Here is a 21,639-nt window from a genome sequence, read left to right as displayed (position 1 = left end):
CGTGGAGAGTCATGGAGGGGGTTATTGTTGAAGGTGGAGAGGCAGGGAGCAAGGTATTGTTGAGGGTGGAGAGGCAGGGAGGGGGATTATTGTTAAAGGTAGAGAGGCAGGGAGGGGAATTATTGTTGATGGTGGAGAGGCAGGGAGGGGAGGTATTGTTGAGGTTGGAGAGGAAAGAAGGGGGTTTATTGTTGAGTGTGGAGAGGCAGGGAGGGAGGTTATTGTTGAGGGTGGAGAGGCAGAGAGGGGAATTATTGTTGAGGGTGTAGAGGCAGAGATGGGGGTTATTGTTGAGGGTTGAGAGGCAGGGAAGGGAGTTATTGTTGAGGGTGGAGAGGAAGGGAGGGGGGTTATTGTTGAGGGTGGAGAGGAAGGGAGGGGGGTTATTGTTGAGGGTGGAGAGGCAGGGAGGGGGGTTATTGTTGAGGGTGGAAAGGCCAGGAGATGGGTTATTGTTGAGGGTAGACGCAGAGAGGGGGGTTATTGTTGAGGGGAGAGAGGCAGGGAGGGGAGTTATTTTTGAGGTTGGAGAGGAAGGGAGGGGGTTTATTGTTGAGGGTGGAGAGGCAGGGAGGGGGGTTATTGTTGAGGGTTGGAAGGCAGAGAGGGGAGTTATTGTTGAGGGGGGAGAGGCAGGGAAGGCAGTTATTGTTGAAGGTGGAGAGGAAGGGAGAGGGGTTATTGTTGAAGGTGGAGAAGAAGGGAAGGGAGTTATTGTTGTGAGTGGAGAGGCAGGGAAGGGAGTTATTGTTAAGGGTGGAGAGGCAAGGAGGGGGGGGGTTATTGTTGAGGATGGAGAGGCAGGGAGGTGAGATATTGTTGAGGATGGAGAGGCAGGAAGGGGAGTTATTGTTTAGGATGGAGAGGAAGAGAGGGGGGTTATTGTTGAGCGTGGAGAGTCAGGGAGGGGGTTATTGTTGAAGGTGGAGAGGCAGGGAGCAAGTTATTGTTGAGGGTGGAGAGGCAGGGAGGGGGATTATTGTTAAAGGTAGAGAGGCAGGGAGGGGAATTATTGTTGATGGTGGAGAGGCAGGGAGGGGAGGTATTGTTGAGGTTGGAGAGGAAAGAAGGGGGTTTATTGTTGAGTGTGGAGAGGCAGGGAGGGAGGTTATTGTTGAGGGTGGAGAGGCAGAGAGGGGAGTTATTGTTGAGGGTGTAGAGGCAGAGATGAGGGTTATTGTTGAGGGTTGAGAGGCAGGGAAGGGAGTTATTGTTGAGGGTGGAGAGGAAGGGAGGGGGGTTATTGTTGAGGGTGGAGAGGAAGGGAGGGGGGTTATCGTTGAGGGTGGAGTGGCAGGAAGGGGGGTTATTGTTGAAGGTGGAGAGGAAGGGAAGGGAGTTATTGTTGAGGTTGGAGAGTCAGGGAGGGGGGTTATTGTTGAAGGTGGAGAGGCAGGGAGTGGGGTTATTGAGAGTGGAGAGGAAGGAAGGGGGATATTGTTGAGGGTGGAGAGGCAGGGAGTGGGGTTATTGTTGAGGGTGGAGAGGCAGGGCCACAGTTATTGTTGAGGGTGGAGAGGCGGGGAGGAGAGTTATTGTTAAGGGTGGAGAGGCAGGGAGGGGGGTTATTGTTGAGGATGGAGAGGCAGGGAGGGGGGTTATTGTTGAGGATGGAGAGGCAGGGAGGGGAGTTATTGTTGAGGATGGAGAGGCAGGGAGGGGAGTTATTGTTGAGGATGGAGAGGCAGGGAGGGGAGTTATTGTTTAAGGTGGAGAGGCAGAGAGGGGGGTTATTGTTGAGGGTGGAGAGGCAGGGAGGGGAGTTATTGTTAAGTTTGGAGAGGAAGGGAGGGGATTTATTGTTGAGGGCGGAGAGACAGGGAGGGGGGCTATTGCTGAGGGTTGGAAGGCAGAGAGGGGAGTTATTGTTGAGGGTGGAGAGGCAGGGAAGGGAGTTATTGGTAAGAGTTGAAAGGAAGGGAGAGGGGTTATTGTTGAAGGTGGAGAGGCAGGGAGTGGGCTTATTGTTGAGGATGGAGAGGCAGGGAGGGGAGTTACTGTTGAGGATGGAGAGGCAGGGAGGGGACTTAAGGTCCCTAAGTGGTTAAACTGCTGTCAGATAATCCTCCCAAATATAGGGAACTAGAAAAGCCCAGAGATGTCCATCCAGAGTTGGATAAGTTGTTACAAAGGTAATAGATAAAGACAGAGCAATCAGCAGAGCACTCCCAGATGATCAAAGATGTCCCATCAAGGCAACAATCACGGAGACATGACAGCACCCTCCGGCTCCAGGCAGGCCTCAAGTCAAGGTATTGCTCATAAATGAGTACTAATGGAATAAAAAACAGGAATACGTACACAAATTTAAGAAGCCTGGCAAATTAAATGGATAAGCTAGAATTTCTGTTATTCGAGGAGAACTTTTATTGACTGGGAATATCAGGGTCGCCATTTTGGCTACATGGGGTCATGTGCTTATATATTTTCTCCTCACATGTTGGATGGAGTATCTTTTTGGAATCCTTTTGGTGATTTATCTTCAGGTTGGCACACCGTTGATCCTTGTAACTGGCCATCACTTTGGTTATTGTTTGTCTGCTTCAATTTGGGGTCCTTCTGGCAGTTTATCATAAAGTTGGGACTTTTTTGGTTCCTGCCACCACATTAAACTACCACTTTAGATATTATTTGTTTACTTCAATTTGGAGTTTTATCTTTTTCTAAACTTCACAATTATGTTACTTTTTTGGGGATACCTAGGAGTTTGGTGGATGTGGCCTCTCTAATGATACTCTTTTTCCAGATTGGATTTCTTGTATTTATATCTATATCTAACTCAACACGGATCCCAAGGAAGCCCTTTTTCACAAAGCGCATCAATCTTATGTAGCACTACCCCCTAGGGAGCTACTGAGATTGGATTCCCCTGGGTTACCCATAGCAACAGTCTGTAGAAACTTTAACATTAACACTTGGCTCAGACAATGATCAGTCCAGGGTATTTGTTTTTTTGTGTTTTATTTTAGAAATTGGATAGGAGAAGGGATGAGTGGAATACTCCAACTTGAACTATGCACAGTTTCTGAGGACAACTGACTGCAGAATGCGGCAAGGCCGCTGCTTCACCTTGCCACTGAAGTGAAGATAAAGAATATGGACTCTCACTTTGATTACTCTTCAGGTTCTAACTTGGCACCCCCTTTCTCACTGACTGTGTGTGCTGACCTTCTGTCCACTGACACCCTCCTGGAGTGGTCCCCGTCCTGGGCAGACCCCTGGCAAGCTCCCTGGTACTCACAGACACTGTTTGTCCTCAGGTCGCTCTGCCACTTGCTCCACTGTCAGTATCCACAGGACCTCTTGGCTCAGCACCACACTTCTGGACCACTAGGTCGACCGCCTGTGACCACTTTTCTCAGCAGCAGGAGGAGAGACAGCCATCACCCTCCTCCTGGGACCCTGGCTTCCCGCCCAAAGACCCCCTGTCACATGTGCCCTTGGCTTATATAACATATCCCAGGATGCACTACTGCCTGTGCCAACCCTCTGGGACAGTTACAAAGCCTGTGCGTCACTGGCTGGGTTTCCTCCACTGTCCAACAGGCTCCCCTATTGGACACAGTGGGGACACTCCCTTAGACCAAGTGAATCACACACGGACACATGCAACAGGCCTAACTACTGATCAGGCTCCCCTGTGAAGCAGGCAGAGCAAACTATACTTTACCTAGCACCTACCTAGTAGGGTGCTACACTTATATGCTAGCTGATAACTATATCAATCTAGAATGACGTTTTAATGATACTATTTTTTTATGTAATAAAATATGCTTTTATTTGTACGTTGTTTTTCTTCTATGTAGTACATTTAAAGTCCTATAATCTTAAATTTAAAAAAAGCTAACTTCAATTATCTGCGATCCTTACTGCACGACACTCAATGGGATCAAATATTTGCAACAAAGGGCACACAAGGCAAATGGTAGTGTTTTAAACATGAGTTAACCACTTGACCTCCAGAAGATTTTACCCCCTTCATGACCAGGCCATTTTTTGCTATTCAGCCCCGCACTACTTTTTGAGCAATTATGCAACACTATATCCAAATGAAATTTACCGTATTTATCGGCGTATAACACGCACTTTTTTTCCCTAAACATGGAGGGCAGAGAACCAGTGCGTGTTATACGCCGATATATAAAATATAAAAAAAATATAAAAAAAAAAAAAAGCCAGGCAGCGCTGAGAGGAAGAGGAGGGGGGCGGGCCAGGCAGAGCAGAAGGAAGGACGAGCGGCTGCTGTCATAGGAAGTCTCGCCTCCTATGATAGACAGCACAGTGGCCCAATGCCGGGACATGGGACACGTGACGTCTATCATAGGCGCCGGGACGTCAGATGACAGCGGCGGCTCATACTTGCTTCTCCTCGCACGGCCCGCCCCCCTCTGCCTCAGCGCTGCCCGGATTTTTTTAAAAAGTAATGTAATGCAATGTAATGCAATGTAATGCAATGTAATGGCGCTGGCAAGGCTGTTTTGGGGACACTGCGCTGGCGAGCCTGCATTGGAGACACTGTGCTGGTGAGGCTACATTGGGGACACTGCGCTGGCGAGGCTGCATTACACTGCGCTGGCGAGGCTGCATTGGGGACACCACGCTGGTGAGGCTGCATTGGGGACACTGTGCTGCGAGGCTGCATTGGGGACACTTCGCTGGCTAGGCTGCATTGGGGACACCGCGCTGGCGAGGCTACATTGGGGACACTGCGCTGATGAGGCTGCATTCATGGGCACAGGTAAGACTGCATTTGATTTAAAAAAAATAGTTCGGAGTTCAATGCTGTTTATTTAAAATTTTAAGCTTTTTTCCTAAAATTTCCCTCCTAAATGTGAGGTGCGTGTTATACGCCTATAAATACGGTATATAATTTCTTCACACAAATAGAGCTTTATTTTGGTGGTGTTTTTTTTTATTATATAAATGAAAAAAGACCAATTATTTAAAAATAAAAACAATATTTTCTACTTGCCATTATAAACCAAATTCAGCAAAATCAAATCGGTTCATAAATGTAGGCAAAAATGTATTCTGCTACAAGTGTTGGCACTGATCCTGTTAACATCGCGTTTTTGGTGACAATATACTATTGGGGACACTAGTATAGCTCTGATTGTGATCAAGATACTGATCCAGACAGACATTATACTAGTAATAGTTAGTTAGTTAGTTATAGTTTGACTTTGATAGTGTGGCGAACAATCTGGCACTAACTGACACTGTCTGGGAGGGACACTAGCTGACTAACTAACGCTGACATTGCTATTGACACTAATACAATGATCAGTGATAATACTTTACATTGTACTAATGATTCCGGCTGGGTGTCAGGAGTGATCGGTAGGGCAATTAAGGGGTTAACTGCATGCCTAACAAGTGTATGCAAGTATATGTGTGCTGCTTTTACTCACAGATTATCTGGCTGCATCTCTCCTTGCTTTCAGTCCTGAACTGTAACTGAAAGCAGGGAGAAATCCAGCCAGATCTGTGCATTGTGTTTACCAACACACAGATCTCTGTGCTGTGATTGGCCACAGCCGATCAGCAGGTATACAGCCAAAATGATTGGCTGTAACCTGCTGACAAACTGACAGCACAGATCAGCACAGGGCACGCATGTGCTTCTAAACAAGGAAGTACCTGTATGTTGTGGTCCCTGGGGCTTCCTGTCGGGAAGGGGTTGAACAAGTGCATTAGTCATTGTATTCTAATAGGTAACACGCATAAAAGAGAAAATTAAAACATCTATGGCTAAATTCTAGCGTAAAAATACATTGAAATGAGCAAAAAAAAGACCAATTACACTTTCAAGTCTTTTTGAGTATGATGCTACAAGCTTGGCACGCCTATTTTTGGGCAGTTTCTCCCATTCTTCTTTGCAGGATCTCTCAAGCTCCTTCAGGTTGGATGGGGAGCATCAGTGCACAGCCGTTTTCAGATCTCTGCAGAGATGTTCAATCAGGTTCAAGTCTGGGCTTTGGCTGGGCCACTTAAGGACATTCACAGAGTTGTTCTGTAGCCACTCCTTTGTTATCTTACCTGTGTGCTTAGGGTCGTTGTAGAAAGATGATCCACACACCAGTAGTTGCTCTTAAAAAATCTCAATCTTCACTCAGGAACCACAGAACACAACTGCTGATAAGATCAGTTGACGCGTTTCTGCCTAAGAGGCCTTAGTCATAACTACATTTAGACACACAAAACTTTGAAATATATAGTGACTCTATATATCACATGCTCCACCCATTCATTGTCCTAATTGTTTGCAGAGAGTCGTTGTCCTGTTGGAAGATGATCCTTCGCACCAGCCTGAGGTCCAGAGCGCTCTGGAGCAGGTTTTCTTCAAGGATGTCTCTGTACATTGCTGCATTCATCTTTCCTTTGATCCTGACTAGTTCCTGCCATTGAAAAACATCCCCACAGCATGATGCTGCCACCACCATGCTTCACTGTAGAGATGGTATTGGCCAGGTGATGAGCGGTGCCTGGTTTCCTCCAGACATAACGCTTGCCACTCAGGCCAAAGAGTTCAATCTTTGTCTCATCAGAACAGAGAATTTTGTTTCTCATGGTCTGTGAGTCCTTCAGGTGCCTTTTGGAAAAATTCAGACGGGCTGTTATGTGCCTTTTACTGAGGAGTGGCTTCTGTCTGGCCACTCTACCATACAGGCCTGATTGGTGGAGTGCTGCAGAGATGGTTGTTCTTCTGAAAGGTTCCCCTCTCTCTACAGAAAAATGCTGGAGCTCTGTCAGAGTGACCAATTGGGTTCTTCCCTGACTAAGGCCCTTCTCCTCTGATCACTCTAGGAAGAGTCCTGGTGGTTCCAAACTTCTTACATTTACAGATGATGGAGCTCATTGGGACCTTCAATGCTTCAGAAATTTTTCTCTACCCTTCCCGAGATCTTTGCCTTGATTCTGGACCGGATGCACTGTAGTATTAACAATAATAATAATGGTGTTTCACCAAAGGTACCTCTGTGGTAAAAAAGAGACTAGAGAAACTTAAAGTGATTGTAAACGATCACCTTGTAAAACTACCCATTCAGTTTAAAGTAGAAATGAAAGGCAAAACATTTGTGTATAGATATAAAAAAAAGCATTTTAAATATATTTTTCTCCTTTTTTTTAAGTGATCACATTCCCTCTTCTCTCAGCTTCCTAAGAACTGGGGGAAGAGAAGCAGAAGCACGCTGAGCTTCCCAGTGAATGGCTGTGCAGGGGGTATATGTCAGGGCAAGTCTGATCATTGGTGAAGAGGAGGCTGAGTTTCCAGAATAGCCAGAGAACTGACCACAATGTGCTTTCCTGCTTAGTGTGGTCAGTTTTTAATAGGAAAGCAAAGGGACTGACAGGAACGCCAGGGATTTCTCACAAAGGAAGCAATTCAAAGAGAAGAAGATACTTTTTTTATACAAGTTCATGTTACACCAGGCATATATCAGGAATATGAAATGTTGGGGTAACAAATACTTTAATGTGAATAGGTCACCAGGTCCAGATGCCTTACACCCACGAGTCCTTAGGGAACTTAGCCCAGTTAAAGCCAAGCCGCTATTTCTAATTTTTACATACTCCTTACTGACTGAAATGGTACCAACTGATGAAGCAACTGTGGTATCAATTTACTTATATTTTATAATTAGTTACTACAGTACATATTTTTTCATAAGAAATTATAATTCTATCTTAATTTTGTTCTAATGCAAACACATCTTCAGATGTAGATAACATTTAGGGGAAATATTCTTGTGATGGATTTCCTAATTTTTTGAAAATCTTGTTTACAACTTTGACTAAAATAAAGTACATTATTTTGCATTATTATTAATTAGTAATTAGTTGTGTTCATGTGAGATCGAACTCTTACTAATTATTATTACTACACCAAGGACTTCTTATTTTCTGACGATATTTTGTTTATATCTTGAGCATGGTTAAACAGTCTGTATGTAACAGTCCTCTGACAATAAACAATAATTAGTCAATTCTAATGCCAGATAGTTTGTATTCCCTTGGCTGTAAGAGATAGGAATATAAAGCACTGGGAAGAATAAGAATACGATTTATTATGGTACTGGATGCTATTTTACCAGGTACAAAGTAGACATTTTCCAAAGAAATAATTTTGTCAAGGAACTATTCATAAACCAACTCTGTTTATTGTATTTATTGCAGCTTTTTTTTTTTAATTGATATCATCATTCAGTTTTATTTTATGCTTTTGTTTATTTTATTTTCACATTAATACAATTAATGGAGATAGATATATTAATACATAAAATTAGAATATCATCAAAAAGTTTATTTATTTAAGTAATTCAATTCAAAAAGTGAAACTCATATAATTTATATAGATGTGTTACACACAGAGTAATATATTTCAAGCATTTCTTTCTTTTAATTTTGGTGATTATGGCTTACAGCTAGTGACACCCCTAAAATTCAGTAGCTTAGAAAATTAGAATAATACATAAGACCAAAAACAAAAAGGATTTTTAATACAGAAATGTTGGCTTACTGAAAAGTCTGTCCATGTACAGTATAGTATGCACTCAATATTTGGTCGGGGTTCCTTTTGCACGAATTACTGCATCAATGCGGCATGTCATGGAGGCGATCAGCCTATGGCACTGCTAAGGTGGTATGGAAGCCCAGGCTGCTTTGATAGAGACTTTCAGCTCATCTGCATTGTTGGGTCTGGTGTCTTTCATCTTCCTCCTGACAATACCCCACAGATTCTCTATGGGGTTAGGTCAGTTGCGTTTGCTGGCCAATCAAGCAAAGTGACACCATGATCATGTGACCAGGTATTGATACTTTTGGCAGGGTGGGCGGTGCCAAGCCCTGCTAGAAAATGAAATCAGCATCTCCATAAAGCTGGTCAGCAGAGGGAAGCATGAAGAGGTGTAAAAAAAAGGTTCCCACCATCCCTGCTCTACTGAAATTTTTTTTTTTTTTTCTGGTTCTGGATATGCTACAGAGCTGAAACTTCACAGGAACACTTTTTAGACCCCCCAGATACTAAATCCAAAGAATTTTTTTTTTAAATGTTTTCAATAATTGGCTCTCTATCAAAAAATGACAATTTTTAAGAACTTTTTTTGTGTGATTTTGTGTCTGGGGGGTCTAAAAGGTGTACCTGTGAAGTTTCAGCTCTGTAGCATGTCCAGAACCATAAAAAAAAGATCATTTGTGTTAGTGCAATTATAGATCTGTAATATGGCTTCGCTCTTTTCACACCTTGCCGGTTTAGTAGCAGGCGTTTTTTTGGGCATTTTTTTGGGTTCTTTAGAGCAGTGGTTCTCAACTCCGGTCCTCGGGACCCACCAACAGGCCAGGTTTGCAAGATAACTAAATTACATCACAGGTGATCCCATTTGCTGCTCTGTGATTGCAGTATTCTAGTCTGCATCTCCCCAAGGTAATACTTAAAATCTGGCCTGTTAGTGGGTCCCGAGGACCGGAATTGAGAACCACTGCTTTAGAGGTAGGCAAAACATCTGAACTTGTGTGGTATATATAGCACTATACACAAGTTCAGATGTTTTTCCTGCCTCGAAAGAACCCAAAAAATGCCCAAAAAAAACGCCTGCTACTAAACCGGCAAGGTGTGAAAAGCGAGAAGCCACTAACCTGTTCTGTAAGTGTTCTAATACAAAAAATCTTTTTTTTATTATGGTTACATAGTTACATAGTTACATAGTTAGTGAGGCTGAAAAAAGACACAAGTCCATCCAGTTCAACCTATGTGTGTGTGTTTGCTTTTAACCGTACATTGTATACCCCTGTATGTTGTGGTCTTTAAGGTGTCCATCCAATAGTTTTTTGAAACTATCAATGCTCCCCGCTGATACGACTGCTTGCGGAAGAGAATTCCACATCCTTACCGCTCTTACAGTGAAGAACCCCTTACGCACTTTAAGGTTAAACCGCCTTTCCTCTAGTTTTAGTGAGTGGCCACGTGTCTTATTGTATTCCCTTACTCTAAATAGTTTGTTCCTTATGCTAGGGTCGCCAGTACAGTATTTGTACATTGATATCATATCCCCCCTCAAGCGTCTCTTCTCCAGAGAGAATAGGTTCAGTGCTTGTAGTCTTTCCTCATAGCCGATGTCCTCCATTCCCCTAATTATTTTTGTTGCCCTTCTCTGGACTTTCTCCAGTTCCAGCACATCCTTCCTGAGGACCGGTGCCCAGAACTGGACAGCATACTCCAGATGTGGCCGGACCAGAGTCTTGTAGAGTGGAAGAATAATCTCTTTATTTCTGGAGTGAATCCCCTTTTTTATACAACCCAGTATTCTGTTGGCTTTGCTTGCAGCGGCTTGGCATTGCATGCCACTTCCAAGCCTGTTGTCTACCAGTACCCCCAGGTCCCTTTCCATCCTAGACTCACTCAGAGGTTCCCCCCCTAGTGAGTAGCTTGCTTTCTGGTTTCTGGCCCCCAAGTGCATTACTTTACATTTTTCTACATTAAATCTCATCTGCCATGTAGTTGCCCACCCCGTTATTTTGTTCAGGTCTGCTTGCAAGATTTCCACATCCTGCATAGAAGATATTGGCATGCCTAATTTAGTATCATCTGCAAATACTGAGATTGTACTAGATATCCCCTCCTCTAGATCATTTATGAATAAATTAAACAGGATTGGTCCCAGGACAGAACCCTGGGGGACCCCACTTTCCACACCCGCCCAATCCGAGTACTCCCCATTAATCACCACCCTCTGTACTCTCCCCTGGAGCCAGTTCTCTATCCAGGTACTCACCTTATGGTCCATACCTACCTTCCTTAGTTTGTACAGTAAGCGTTTGTGGGGAACGGTGTCAAAGGCCTTTGCAAAGTCCAGATACACCACATCCACAGGCTTACCTTTATCTAAGTGGCAGCTCACTTCATCGTAGAAGGTTAATAGATTGGTTTGGCATGAACAATTTTTCATGAATCCATGCTGATTACTACTTATAATACCGTTTTCATTACTAAAGTCTTGTATGTGGTCCCTTATCATCCCCTCCAAAATTTTGCAGACTACAGATGTTAGGCTGACCGGCCTATAGTTACCCGGGATATATCTCGGCCCCTTTTTAAATATTGGTACCACGTTGGCTTTTTTCCAATCAGCTGGCACCATACCCGTCTGTAAACTATCCTTAAAGATCAAGAATAATGGTCTGGCAATCACCTGACTGAGCTCATTTAGAACCCTTGGGTGCAAGCCATCCGGTCCCGGGGATTTATTTATGTTAAGTTTCTCTAGTTTAGCTCTAAGTCTATCCTCTGTTAGCCATGGCGGCACTTCCTGAGGTGTATTATTTAGTTCGGCCTTACAAGCGGGGTTCGTGTAGCCCCCCGATTCCTTTGTGAAGACTGAAGAAAAGAAATTATTTAACACTTCCGCCTTTTCTCTGTCCTCAGTGGCCATTTTTCCTTTATCATCTTTTATGGGGCCAATGTGTTCTGGCCTCGCTTTCTTACTGTTTATATACTTAAAGAACTTCTTGGGGTTCTTTTTACTCTCCTCCGCTATATGTCTCTCGTGTTCTATTTTAGCCGCCCTGATTTCATCTTTACATTTCTTATTACACTCTTTGTAATGCTTAAATGCTGCCAATGACCCCTCAGTCTTGTATTTTTTGAAGGCCTTTTCTTTAGCTCTAATATACATTTTTATGTTGGAGTTTAGCCACCCAGGGTTTAGTTTTGCTCTTTTAAATTTATTTCCCTGTGGAATGCACTGGTCCACCCCCTTGTTAAGTATGCTCTTGAAGCACTCCCATTTTTCCTCCGTGTTCTTTGTTCCCAGGGTTCTATCCCAATTGATATTTTCTAGCAGCGAGCGCAGTTTAGGGAAATTGGCTCTTTTGAAATTCAGTGTCCTTATATTACCTTTGTGTTTCCTATTACTGTAATTAATACTGAAACCAATTGACCTATGGTCACTGTTCCCTAAGTTGTCCCGTATTTCTATATCCGTGAGCAGGTCTGTATTGTTGGTAATCAGTAGGTCAAGTACCGCATTGTTTCTTGTCGGTGCATTCACCATCTGACCCATGAAATTGTCCTGCAAAACATTTAGGAACTGCCGAGCCTTGGCTGAATGCGCGGTTCCTTCTGCCCAGTCTATATCAGGATAATTAAAGTCCCCCATTATAATGACATTTCCCATCCTTGCTGCCAATCCTATCTGTAACATGAGGTCCACCTCACCCTCCTCCCTCTGGTTTGGGGGCCTATAGCATACGCCCAATATTACCTTCCCCACCGTGCCTTTCCTTTGAAGCTCTACCCATAGGGATTCTGCCTCGTCCATAGCTCCATTATTAATATCATCCCTCATATTTACCTGTATACTGTTCTTAATATACAAACATACCCCTCCCCCTTTTTTACCCTCTCTATCTCTGCGATAAAGGGAATACCCCTGAATGGTCGCCATCCAGTCATGAGAGCTGTCAAACCAAGTCTCAGTTATCCCCACAAAATCTAAGTCCTCCTCAAACATCAGCAGCTCCAGCTCTCCCATCTTGTTGGCCAGGCTTCTGGCATTGGTATATAAGCCTCGTAATTTTGATGTTTTTAGGCTGCTCTCTTGATTTTTCCCCGTACCCACCCTGGGTATAGGGGCTCCGAACACCCTACCGCTAATGCCCCCATTTCTGCCCTCTGAAACTTGCTTTCCACTGGCTAATTCTACATCTGTACCCTCCCCCCCATTCCCTAGTTTAAAAGCCCCTCTAACTTTTTGGCCATCCTCTCACCCAGTACGGCTGCACCCACCCCATTTAGGTGCAATCCGTCCCTACCAAAGAGCCGGTGACCGACTGAGAAGTCGGCCCAGTTCTCCAGGAACCCGAAACCCTCCTTACTACACCAGCTCCTCAGCCACTCGTTAACTTCCCTAATCTCCCGCTGCCTCTCTGGTGTGGCTCGAGGTACAGGTAGTATTTCGGAAAATACTACCTTGGAGGTCCTAGTCCTCAACTTAGCGCCTAAGTCCCTGAAATCGTTTAGGACTCTCCGTCTTCCTCTGCCTATGTCATTGGTACCCACGTGTACCATGACAGCTGGGTCTTCCCCAGCCCCACCCAATAATCTGTTCACCCGATCCGCGATGTGCCGAACATCATGGTTCTGGACATGCTACAGAGCTGAAACTTCACAGGTACACATTTTAGACACCCCAGACACTAAATCCAAAGACATTTTTTTTTTTTTAATTCTTCCAATAATTGGCTCTCTATCAAAAATGACAATTTTTAAGAACTTTTTCTTGTGTGATTAATAGTCCCTGGGGTATGACCCAGAACCCTAGGCACTTTTTAGGGGCATTTATTGGGTTTTAGGGCTTCAAAATGGTGATTTTTGATTACCGAAGTTCGGCTCCCATTGATTTCAATGGTGTTCTGAAATCCGGGCCGAACTTTCGGGAAGTTCGGATGTTCTGGCCGAACCGAACTTTTGAAAAGTTCGATCATCCCTAAACACCAGCAGATGTCATGGCTCCCCAAATAATCACTGACTGTAAAATGTTGCATTTCATTTGAAAATCAAGATCCCAGAGTCTGGAGGAAGAGTGGAGAGGCACATAATCCAAGTCGCATGAGGTCCAGTGTGAAGTTTCCACAGTCAGTGGATCAATGGCTTCCATCTCTGCCACCTCTAAGGGAGCCGTGTCCCTTCCAAGACCTTTACTATTCGGGTCTCTTCACAGAATATTAGTGCACCATGGGTATGATTTATTAAAATGGGAGAGTGCTAAAAATGGTGCAGCTCTGGATAAAAATCTATCAGCATAAAAATCAATCAGCTTTCCAGGTTTTTTTTTTGTCAAAGCTTAAAGTGGTTCTAAAGTCAGAAGGGTTTTTATCCTAATGCATTATATGCATTAAGATAAAAAACCTTCTGTGTGCAGCAGATTAATGTATGCTCCTGTACACGCCCTCTAAATTGTGTGCCACATCCCTGTTAAATAGATCAAAGAAGAGTGGTTTCCCCTAGGGTGGGACTTTAAAGGCACATAACAAATTTGTTTGTTGACAACAAATATATGTTAAAAAGTTGAAATTTTATTTAAACACAATATACAAAAATATACGAAAAGGTAGCTTCACATTAAAAAGGGTAAGCAAGCATAGTAGTGTGCAAAATCTCAGACTCAACCATCCAATCGAAGAGCAGATGCCCGACGCGTTTCGAGGTCACAGCCTCTTCATCAGGGGTGACTCTGGATGGTTTTCTGTAAGTATTCAAGAAATATGTATAATAACAATATTCCATCTTGTTTTTCTCCATATTTAAACAATACAGTGATAATATGATACAACACATAATCATGAAGGAAAGGAAGGGAACAACATTTCACTTACATGGTTGACTATGCACAAAAATAGATGCTTGCTCGGATAAAAGCAGAGTAGATTGGAGCCTGGCCGGAGCTGTATTGTCATGGAGTGAAACCCATATGGATCACGAATTGCCAATATAAATTGATAAGTAGTACGTCCTATCCAATCGGACAAGCTGGAGTCCAAATGGCTACCAACAATCAGCCCAAAATAACACCATGCAAGAGCTATAATAAATAGAGAAAGAAAAAATAGACCACAGGGTATAATAAGAGAGGGGACCATGTTTTGTATGTGATCAAATAGAGAGATCTAATTGAGTAATGCACCTGTGGGGATTCTTGGTGTGAGCAGCGCTGCTATATGCAGCCGGCTTATACACACAGAACATGTAGTGCTTGTAGATATAGGGTGCTTGTTTAATTATGTGTAGCTTATTACAAGAATGAGCCACAGGGAGGCAGGTAAAATGTTTGTATGAGCAGGAACCACATCACTGCATCATATTTAGACAGATTGGACCAAGAATTGAAGCAAAAAAGTACATCCCTTACCTCATACAAGCATGGACAAAAAGAAGTGTCTGGATGGCATGTGTTTCCAAGTCTCCAACGGCAGGCTGTGCAATTAGCCACCGCCGGGAGCTTGGTTAAATGCTGTATACACAGGTGCACTTAATTGCATGGGTTAATTGGGCTGATGTGTGCCGTGGGCTCCCTGGATCGCAGGAGCCGGACCCGCCCCCACCAGAGGCGGCACCTATGGGGGCGTGGCCGGCCACCTACGTTCCACCGGCACGTAAGTGATGCCTCGACCGCGTTGTACGCGGGCGGGGCAAACGAGGGAAGCGAGGTGGACAGCCCAGAGAGCTGTCAGCAAGAAAGAACCTGCGCCTGCCTTCACAGCGCCCAATAGACGGCGCTGTTCTCCCATGCCGGGCTGACCGATGGAGAGGACATACACCCACAATGTGGTTTAGGTTAAAAGGAAAATACACATGTTACAAAATCAAGATATTATTGACAAATTATTTCTGTGTGCAGCAGCCCCCTTATACTTACCTGAGCCCATCTCAATTCAGGAATGTTGCACAGGAGTCTCAGCTGCCCGGGACTCTCTCTCCTCATTGGCTGAGACAGCAGCAGGGCACCATTGGCTGCTGTCAATCAAAGTTAGTGAGCCAATGAGGAAAGAGAGGTGGTGGGGCCACATCGTGGCTCCGTGTCTGAATGGATACGCCCAGCAGCGGCTCGGGTGCCCCCATAGCAACCTGCTTGCTGTGGGGGCACTTGGCAAGAGGGAGGGGCTAGGAGACCCAACGAGGGACCCGAGAAGAGAAGGATCGGGGGTGTGCTGTGCAAAACAATTACACCAAGCAAGTAAGTATAACATGTTTGTTATTTTTAACCACTTAAGCCCCGGAAGATTTTACCCCCTTCCTGACCAGGGTTTTTTTTGTAGAACCGTTGAACAAAGATCAACGGTTCTACATAGTAGAACCATCTGATCTTCATTTTTACACAGGGGAGAATGACAGGCGGCTTGTTTACATAAGCCGCTCTGTCTTTCTCCCGCTGTACCGGCGATCGTAGTGTGACCGGCGGACATCGGGTCGGCCAGTCACACGCCCGCACTCCTCTGTGAACGAGCCGAGGCGGGTGCGCGCCTCAGCGGGCGCGCGCTTGCCCGCTATTGGCTCTAAAAGGATCTACGTCACTTTGCCTGGCCAGGGCTGACTGCCGCAGTAAATATACTGTGCACAGTCGGCAACCGGTTAAATTTAAAGAAATTAAACTTTAGTATCACTTCATTTGAACAAGCTGAAGTTAGAAGCTGATTGGCTACCATGCAGAGCTGCACAAGATTTTGCACTCTTCAGTTTTAGTAAATCAACTCCCATATTCCAGGTAGTAAATATGATATATTTTTTTCAACTTTTCATATTTACATAAAGTGGAACTATACTCACCTTCAGTCCAGAGATGCAGAGTCCATGAGCTCTCTGCCGGTCGCTGACATCTTTGAGCGGCCATCTTCATTGGCCGGGCCAACATGACATCACTGTAGCACATGCGCTCAGAGATCAGTCATCTTTAGCATTGTTAAATGTCTACAGTCAACTGCTACAGCTCACTGTACAGGGGCAGGCAGGCAGGTAGGTAACTTTAAAGCAGAAGAGACAAAGCATATCTCTTCTGTATTAAAAATTCTGCCTGTTCACCCATTTTTCTTTTTTACAGTTCCAATTTAACTCAAAATTATTAACATATTTTTTAAAAATTGTATTTTTTAGTTCTGCATATAATACAAAGATAACAAAATACCAGCAAAATAATAGCTAAATACACAGTACTACACATTTTCTTGTTGTCAGTAGGCACATACCCAGTGACATGGTTCCATATTAAAGTGAATTTCAAACATACCAAACAACTAAACAATAAAATCTGAACAATTTTGTGTCCATAATTTTTAAGCTACTTGTTTCCAAGTCCTATTTATATGCTGTATTGGATTCTGTAGGTGATGGTGGTGAAAAACCAGACGGTGGTCACCGAATTTCTCCTCTTGGGTTTTGGAGACCTCCATGATCTCAAAATTCTACTTTTTGTTTTCCTTCTGATTATTTATGTCATGGCTTTAACAGGAAACTCCCTTGTCATTGTCTTGGTTATTATCAGTCGGAATCTTCACTCTCCCATGTACTTCTTTCTGTCCCAGCTGTCCTTGTCTGAGATTCTCTTCACCAGCAATATTCTGCCGGGCATGTTATGGCTGACTCTTGCAGGGGGTGGAAAAATACCCATTATCAGATGTTTTTCCTGTTTTTATCTGTTAACAGTATGCACCATCACTCAATGCCTGCTGCTAGCTACCATGTCTTTCGACCGCTATGTGGCCATTTGTAAGCCATTAAATTATACCGTGATTATGACATTTGGACTTCAACTTCAGATTGGCATATTATGTTGGTCAACGGGATTTATCTTGTCAGTTGTACTATTAGTTTTCTTATATAAGTTAGAATTCTGCGGTCCAGATACCATTAATCATTTCTACTGTGATGTTGGTCCAGTTTTAGAACTTGCATGTTCCGATATTTCTTCTGTTAAGCTGGTTACTTCCATGTTGTCGACTCCTCTTCTTCTCTGTCCATTTGTGTTTATCATGGCCACCTATATTTCCATCTTCAACACCATCCTGAAGATGTCATTGTCCATCAGGAGACAGAAGGCCTTCTCTACATGCAGTTCCCACCTCACTGTAGTTTGCCTATACTTTGGAAGCTTGGCAGCTATATATGTTTTCTCACCAAAATTTGGTACTTCCAATGCGAAAAAGAATTTGTCTTTAATATATGTCTTGGGGACTCCATTATTCAACCCTCTGATCTACAGCTTGAGGAACCAGGATATTAGAGTGGCCATTACAAAATATATACACCTTTTTGGCACCTGGCAATTGCAATAGATAACTCCAAGTTTAAACATCCACATACAGCAACTGATGTTGCAGTTTTTTGTAGATGTGAAACCACCTAACAGTTTCTTGTTTTTCTTACAAGGAGGGAATTCATACTCTCTCTGTTGGTTGATTTATTTTACAAATACTACTGGAAAAGCCGGGATGCAAATGTGTGCAGAAATGCCCAAAACTCCAGGTGGGCTGGAACTTAGTCAGCAATTATGTGGAAGTGTTCAGAATGTTGGCAGGGAGATCTTGCTGTTAGAGTATGCAGCACACATAGGAAACCATGAACTGACTGAAATGTTACTTTTAGTTTTTTTTAGGTTGACGGGCCTTTTAAAAAAAAAAAATCATGTTACGCAATCGACACTTGGTCAGATGTGAGCGTCCAGGGGATTGCTTAGCCCATTAAGGTCTTTCTCCAATGTTCTTTTACACATCCCCGCATGCCAGGGTGCTAGATGTAGTCCTGGACTCTGAACTCTCCTTTTGGCTCACATCTAATCACTTTCCAAAGCTTGCTGCCTTAACCTCCGCAACATCTCCAAAATACGCCCCTCCCCACAGGTGGGGGACTTAAGTCACTGACTTGACTTAAGTCAGACTTAAGTCACCAGTTTGAGGACTTGAGACTTGCTTGACTAAAATGAATAAAAGACTCGACTTGACTTTGACTTGGTATTCATGACTTGAGACTTGACTTTTACTTGAGACATTTGACTTGAAATGACTTTACTTTTTTAAGTTATTAAATATTTGCATTTTCTCAAGATGTGTTAAAGCAAAATGAATGTGCCTAGTATGTTTCTGACACCACAGTCACTTAAAACACCTCAGTGTGTTCTGATTTTAGGACACTGGCTGTTTAACAGTGAAATTACTTAAAACGGAGTTCCACCCTGAGTTTTTTTTTTTACCTTTTCCGCTTGCTAAGAATCCCCTGTAAAACAAATGGATAATTATTTATTTATTTTTTTTATTCACTTACCTTCTTTTTAAAGAAAATATACTTACCTTACTTCCTCTTCCTCCCTCTGCGGCCGCCGCCGTCACTTTCTTCTTTCGTTGATTCCTGGGAGCTGAACGTCATCGCTCCCAGGAATCAATGTGCCTGCACTGGCCCCGCTCGTCAGTTCCGGTGCAGAAGCATCATTACCTGCTAAGCAGCTTGCCCAGAAGCTGTGCAGGGATGACGCGCCTGCACCGGAAGTGACGAGCAGGGCCGGTGCAGGGCATTCTGGGACTCCGACGTCACCGAAGAGGACGCTCCGGCTTCAGCTGCCCACACCTGAGGTGGCAGCGCTGGACAAGACATTTTCAAGGTAAGTATTTCTTCTAAAATGTAAGTGAACCCGGGGACAGTTGAGAGGCTATCATTGCTGAAATGCACTAGCCCTGACTGTCCCGGGGGTATTTTTATCAATTTTTTTGTTTTCTGGCCGGAACTCCGCTTTAACATGTTTTTAGTGACTGTGGTTTGAAACATGACCGGACGAAGGATTTTGAGCTGTTTGGGCATTCAAAGTGTTTCTTTAATATGCCAAGAAAAAAGCACTAAGCCGTTTTGTTAATGTTGAAAATAAAACAAAACCTTTCCTGACCACTGACTTTTAACTGATTTAAAGGTGAAAATTGGGATAGATCAGTATTATGACTTGATTTGTGACTTGACCAAAATAAATGACTTGACTTGACTTGCTTGACTTCTAGCAGGGACTCGACTTGACTTGCTTGCTTTTCGCCACAGTAACTTGGGACTTGCTTGAGACTTGAAGGTTAAGACTTGAGACTTGCTTGTGACTTGAACATGTGTGACTTACTCCCATGTCTGCCCCTCCCTAACAAATGACACCACAAAGCTCCTAATTCACTTCCTGGTTATTTCTCGCCTCAACCACCTCAACCCCCTCCTTATTGGGCTTACCTTTACATAGGCTATCCCCCTTCAGTCCATCATGAATGCTGCTGCCAGACTCATCCATCCTGCCAACCGCTTAGTGTCTGCTGCCCCTCTCTGCCAATCCCTCCATTGGCTCCACTCACCCAACAAAATAAATTAATACTAACTAACCTTACTAAATAATACTAACAATACCTTACAAAGCCCCCAGCTACATCACTAACAAAGTCTCAAATAACCAACCATATCATTTTCTTCATTCCTCCCAAGACCTCCTGCTCTCTGGTTCCCTTGTCATCTCCTCCCATGCTCATCTCCAGGACTTCTCCCGAGCCTCTCCCATCCTTTGGAATTCCCTACTCCAATCTGTCCGACTATCCCCTACTCTATCCACTTTTAGGCGATACCTGAAAACTCATCTCTTCAGACAAGCCTATCCTGCCTTCACCTAACAACTGTACTTTTATTTTCTCCATCAGCTCATCCCCCACAGTTGTTACCTTTTGTATAACTTGACCCTCCATTTTAGATTGTAAGCTCTAATTAGCAAGGCCCTCTGATTCCTCCTGTATTGAATTGTATTGTAACTTTACTGTTTGCCCTAACGTTGCAAAGTGCTATCCAAACTGTTGGTGCTATATAAATCCTGTATAATAATAATAATGTTCTTAGGCTTTACTTTTAACATTCTCATATTACAGATATTGGCAGGTGATGAGGTAGTCCCCAGCTAGCAGTTAAGGCAGTTGAGTGTTGATATAGGATAAAAAAACAAACCTAAAGGCACAGAAAATATGGTTTTTAGACTCATAAGACAAACAATCCTTTAGCATGAAGGGACTGACAGAACAAGAAAGGGAATAATAGAAATAGTGTAACCAAGAAAACTGCTTCATTATTTTTTTTACCATAGTAAATAGTTTAAAACATGATTGTATTCACATATAAACGAAACCCCTATCCTTTTTTAATTTAAGCAAAGATGAACAGAGTGACAACTAAGCCTTTAGTACAGCCTTTACCATACATAATTGCAGTCAATTACCTTCAAGGATTGCTAATTAAATGTAGTTGCTATATCTTCCAGCATGAATGTCACTAGTGCCAGGCACCCTGGACATCCACTCTCCATGTATTGCTGAGTGCCCTTGGTTTCGAGGCAGTGACCACCCCCCTGGCCCTTCCACCACCTGTCAGACCTTTAGCACAGATCCAGGAGGAGTTTCAGACCACATCCCACAATTTTGTGCTGCAGATGATGGGTGGGCTGGTGGGCAATTACAGAAGTTGGCAGCTTCTGAGGCACCCAAATCGAAAAAAAAGCAGATGGTCAAAGCCTCTCAACTCAGGGAACTCAGTAGCATATACAATGTCACCTGCCAGACCTGTAGCCCATAGAAAAGGTCCAGTGAGAACATTTCAGAGAAATGTACAGGAAATTTGAAGTGTGCTGGGGGTGGTTTTGGTCTGGGGGACAATTTTCACAGGGCAGATTGCACGGGGAGGAGTTCTTGCTTGATGAGGAAATTTGTCTACACTTTTTATTCTGTATTGTAAATTACATACTCCTGAGCTGCTGGTTTGGTCTGAACCTGTGTTCAGACAAAATTTGGTTTGGTGGAGGTTAGACAAAGGGGCAAACTGTCAGGAACCATGAATCAGACAGAGACAGCAAATGCAGTAATAATCAAACCTAATGTAATTGTAAAAATAGTACAGATCAGAAACGTAGTCAAAACATAAACCAGGGTTTGGAAACTAAAACGGTAATCAGACGGGCCAGTGATCAGGCAGCCAGAAATCAGCATAGTCGGAAGCAGAAGGTCTGGATTGGGAACCAGAAGGAACGTCAGCCAGGCAAAGTCTTTAACAGGAACACAGTAGAGACACTCAGGATATCTTGACAAGGTGAAGGCAGG

At 43.6% G+C, this 21,639-nt stretch overlaps 1 protein-coding gene and 1 long non-coding RNA gene across 2 annotated transcripts in view; one reads left to right on the top strand and one right to left on the bottom strand.

Annotated features, from left to right (window-relative positions):
• LOC309552384 overlaps nucleotides 1–21,639 on the bottom strand; it is an 879,384-nt gene that overhangs the window by 734,079 nt on the left and 123,666 nt on the right. The gene's annotated exons all lie outside the window — the stretch shown is intronic.
• Nucleotides 16,879–17,823, top strand: LOC309554714 (olfactory receptor 10A3-like; the record flags this gene model as incomplete). Its single annotated transcript, XM_082256418.1, has 1 exon — nucleotides 16,879–17,823. The coding sequence occupies one exon, from the start codon at nucleotides 16,879–16,881 to the stop codon at nucleotides 17,821–17,823; it is 945 nt and encodes a 314-aa protein (XP_082112544.1).

The sequence above is a fragment of the Pelophylax lessonae genome (assembly GCF_965119305.1).
Source record: "Pelophylax lessonae genome assembly, chromosome: 4".
Taxonomy (NCBI): Eukaryota; Metazoa; Chordata; class Amphibia; order Anura; family Ranidae; genus Pelophylax; species Pelophylax lessonae.
This window is presented reverse-complemented; position numbering and strand designations above follow the sequence as displayed.